The 5063-nt window shown below is 33.4% G+C and overlaps 1 protein-coding gene across 1 annotated transcript; it reads right to left on the reverse strand.

Annotated features, from left to right (window-relative positions):
- LOC107626837 (inorganic phosphate transporter 1-4-like) lies at nt 2465-4053 on the reverse strand. Its single transcript, XM_016329731.2, has one exon. It carries the CDS (start codon nt 4016-4018, stop codon nt 2465-2467), a length of 1554 nt encoding a protein of 517 aa, XP_016185217.1. The 5' UTR covers nt 4019-4053.

Raw genomic sequence — 5063 nt, forward strand, 5'->3', positions numbered from 1 at the left:
TGTAATTATAATTTTTTAACCGATTAATTATATTTTGATTTTTTTAATATACATCTCTAAATTTAACAAAAAGATCTAATTATCTAACAAAAATAATGATTAAAGATCAAATTGTTATTTTTTAATCATAAAAAATTGGATTGTTTTTTCGTAAAATAAACCGGAATTGGGATTGAGTTTAACTCTTTTTTTTTTTTTCTTTTGACGAAACAGACTCACAACAAAGGTCTAACATAAGGCCAGGTCTCTAAAATAAGTCATGCCAGGCTAAAAAGTAGAGCCTCTAACAATAATGGGACAAAAGTTAGGCCAATCAAAATTTTTTTCTTATAAAAAATAAAAAAGGCATAGTCTAGCCTGGCCTTTTAAATTGTGTTAGCCTAATAATAACATAGGGGTTGATCAGTTGAATGAATGATACCTAAATCTCTTTACCCTTATAGTCATATACATAACTATAGTTAGGGCTCTCTTTGAACTTAGTTTTTTATTTTTTATTTTATTAATATGTATAAAATTTAGAATGGTTGAATTTTATACTTATTTAAAAAAATTTTATTTTTCTACAGGTAGAGTCGGATAGGGTAGGATAGAGTTTAGAATTTTAGGGTGCGAGTAGAGTTAGGATTGAAAAATTTTTAACTTACTAGTAGGGTAAGGTAAAGTTTTAAGAAAATTTTTAACCCACAGATAGAGTTAAGGTAGAGTTTAAACCCTATCCTACCTTACCCGTTGCCAGCTCAAGAGATTTTAAGATTATATATTTTTAAATTTTGACAACCTTTAATTTTTTTATGAATGACACTTATTTGTTAGATGTATTTTTTCGTATTAATCTTATTAAATATGAGAACTACTTTATCATATATTTTGTGGGTCTATGTTGTTGTAATTTTTTTAACAGAAGAAAAATCTCTAAATAAAATATTTAAAAAATAAAACTCATTTTAAATTGTTTAAATTATACTAAACAAAATAAACAATTTTAAATGACTTTTTTGCAATGATGAAACCAAAAATAATATTTTATATTGGGCCGATTTTGGTGATATTCAACTCGGTGGCCTTAACTGAATCTATAATAATTAATAATTAAAACTAGAGTCCCACTAAGGAGTTAATGTGGTATTTATATAATGTGTACAATAGGCTGTTTATTTAGTCCAATATGAGTTAAAAATGAAAATTATTCACGCAATAATAAATTTAAAAACTCTTATTCAATTATTTCACATCAAATTTCAAATTTCAAATTCTCCAATTTTAAATTTCAAATTTTTAAAAAATTCAGTTAGTTATTTCAAAAAAATAGCCATTTGAAATTCTTCAATACTCTCTTCTTTTTTAACCGGCGGCCGCCCAACCTTCATCAATAATCATCCCATTTCACCATCGCTACTTGGCTTGCCACACGCCACTCACTCTTAATAAAAATAACCATCTACTTACGGATAAAAATAATAATCCGCATACCTAATAAATTGAACATCTAACATATTTTAATTATATATAATTAAACTCAATCCAATTAAAATAATTATCTACATAAAAATAAAATAACCATCCGCATACCTACTAAAATGACCATCCTAAATTGACCATTAAAATAGAAGAAGATGATGAATAAACAGAAGAAACTACTATTGTAGTGAAACATAATTTTAAATGACTAGTCATGACAAAAGTGGCACTGAAGTATACGGCTCAAATCATGAAAGAAGCTAATCATGTTTAGATCCAAAGAAGAAAAAGAGCATGGTGGTATCATCGGTGAGAAAGAGTTTAAAGGAATGGGTGAAAGCGAAGCCAGTTCAGAAAAGAGACACGGAAACAGCGGCAGCAACGTTCGTCGGAGGGCGAGGCGCATCGGGTTGACCGGCGGAGATGAAAACGGTGTCGGTGGGGAGGATGCAGTGGCCTTAGTATGGCCGACAAGAAATGGCCGACAAGAAATTCAGTGATGCGATGTGAGAATCGGAAAAGATGACGGTGAGTTTTAGACGTGTATTGAAAGTTATGGTAAGATTAAAAATAACTTAATATAGTGTGAATGGATCTAAATATTAATTTTAATTTTTAAATTTAAAATTAAATAATTAATTAATGATGTAACTTTTAATTTTAATTTTATCTTTTTTTTAATTCATCGTGCACATTGTACACAATCAAAGAAAAAATCTAGGGGCAGCAACTTTTATATTTTATGGTCAGCACTTAACCATTAAAAGAAAAATGAGTGATCTCCTATTATTAAATATAATCTCACACTATTAAAAACACTATTAATAACCAATTGATAATTACAAAACACAAAAGTTACTGTCACTATCACTTTTCTCAATATTGGTTCCAATACTTTCTCTTAAAACTAAAACTCCATGATGTACTATACCACCGTCTTAAAATGACATAGTAAAAGCTAATGAACCATGAATGTACAAGATTGATAATTATTAATTAAAGCTTAAACAACATTATTATTATTATCCACAGCTTGTTGGTCCTGAAGCTCACCAGACATTTCTTCAAGTGATTTTCCTTTGGATTCAGGAACCAAGAATGTGAAGAAGAAGCCACAGACGTTAACGACAGCCATGATGATAAGGGTGTTCCTGATGCCAATTCCGTTCTCAGCGTAAACAAATCCAAAAGCACCAACCATAGCTCCAGCTTTGCCTGCAGCAGCTGAGATGCCATGACATGTTGATCGGAGCCTAGCAGGGAAGATCTCGGCAGGGACCACAAAACTGGTGGCATTGGGTCCAAAGTTGGCGAAGAAGAACGTCAATGAATACATGACAACAAAGCCAATCTGGTTTCCCTCCAAAGTCCAATGATGATAAGGTATTGCCAATGCAAACATGAAAACTGTCATGAAGAAGAACCCCATCAACTGAATGGAAAACCTCCCCACCCTATCAATGAGTGCCACCGTGAACCAGTAACCGGGAACAGTGCTGCACAGTGCAATCAAAGTCTGTGCTCTCGCAATCTTGTAAACCTCTTCAATTGCGTTCATTGTCTTCGCGGCTGGGATCCAACCGATGGCACTGAAGATATCTTTCTGGAACAGATTCTGGCTGTAGTAAGCAATATCCAAAAGGAACCAAGTTGTGGCGGTTCCAACAAGGTGAAGCCCATGCCGCTTAACAAACTCTCTCGAGAACAATCCAAAATCGTTGCCTCCTCCTGTTTCTTGCTGCTCAATCTTCTCTTCCTCTGCTTCAATCACAACCTCAAGAACCTTGGACATGTCCGAAGCTGCTTGCTTTGCGTTCTTCGCCACCAAGGCCGTGTACCTTGCTGTCTCCGGCATCTTCATCCTCCAATAGTACGTCGCAAGAGCGGGAAGCGCGCCAAACATCAAGATTATCCTCCAAACGTAATCGGCTTCTGGCACGGTGGACCCCACGTGGTCGAACTGAAACGCCGGAGCAGGGTGCAGTCCCTTGAAAATGGACGAAACTATGATCGCAACCATGCCACCTGCAAGGATTCCAAATCCCTGCATGGCAAAGACCGCCGCGATGAATGCTCCACGTGTCTTCTTGTTGGCATACTCAGACATAATGGTTGCGGAGAGAGGATAGTCGCCGCCGATCCCAAACCCAAGCCAGAACCTAAAGAAGCAAAGAGTGACCATAACAGATTTAGGCTCTTTTCCAAAGGAGAGTCCGGAGGCAAGGGAACAAATAACCATGAGCATCAGTGTCATTCCGTAGACACGCTTCCTTCCCATCTTGTCGCCCAGCCAACCGAAGAATAGTTGGCCGACGAGGGTGCCGCAGAATGCAACGCCATTGATGGCAGAGGAGACGTTGGACGGAAGAGAACCGGGGTTGTCAGAACCATCGTAGTAGTACAAGCGGCCAAGGAGCTTGGTGACCAGGGAGATGCAGAAGAGGTCATAGGCATCGGTAAAGAAACCCATCCCAGCAATCACAATGGCCGTGAAGTGGTACCATTGTGTCTTTGCAGCATCCAGTGCATTCAGCACCTGCAATTGTTCCTTCGCCATCTTCTGATCAGTAAGGAGTGAATGAGAGGAAACAAAAACAAGTGATGAAGAAAGATCATATATAGTGGTCAGTGGTGTGTGTTTTCTTATTTTATTTTTATTTATTATCTTATCTTTTTATTTAGAATAATTTTTATTATCTTTATCTTTCTTTAAAGATAGTTATACTTATCTTTTTTTTTTAAAAAAAGAATCATTTAAAAATTTTAATTATTTTATTTTATTTTAAAATTTAAAAATAATTTAATAATTAATATAAATAGATAGTACAACAATAATAATTTTTTATTTTTTATTCTTTTATAATTTTATTAATATATACAAAAAATATGCACAAAATATTTTATCAATGGAATACTTGTACAATGTATATAATGGAGGTTTATGGAGTATTAGAGATATGCATCAGCTGAAGCTTTTGGGATGAGTGGTATCATGATGTGCTATTAGAGCGCGGATGGTTATTCTAGATAGTATGGGAGATGTTCATTTTGTAACTCAATAACCCATCGTACACATTGTACAAATAATTCATTGTCTCCCTAACCAGAACAAAGGATCATATATAACAGAATTTTGAGACTTAAAAAAAATACTACAAAAACATTAAAAATTAAAGTTTTGGATTTTCGATAAAAAGTTTTCTAGTAGATCTTGAAAGGGAAGAGATTTAACTTAACCGATATTTCTATTCATTAAAATTTGTTGTAATAAAATATAATGCCCCTTTTGGCTGTTTAGATCAACATATAGAATGAAAACTGTTCTTTTATTAACAAAACGAATAAAGTATTAAAATTGACCAAACTAGAGAAGAATTAAAACTAACTCGTAATTAAAAACAAATTTGTAATATTTTTTGTATTTAATCTGTAATTTGTAAATACGATTTAATTTGTAAGATAATCGAATTTGATCCACATTCTAATCAAATTGGATCACAAATATCACATCTATATCCGTACCAAATAATAAATAAATAAATAATATATATGTTGTTAATAATTATAATTTATATATATTGTATTATTTTATTTTTATTATT

Source organism: Arachis ipaensis, chromosome B02 (genome assembly GCF_000816755.2).
Source record: "Arachis ipaensis cultivar K30076 chromosome B02, Araip1.1, whole genome shotgun sequence".
Lineage (NCBI taxonomy): Eukaryota > Viridiplantae > Streptophyta > Magnoliopsida > Fabales > Fabaceae > Arachis > Arachis ipaensis.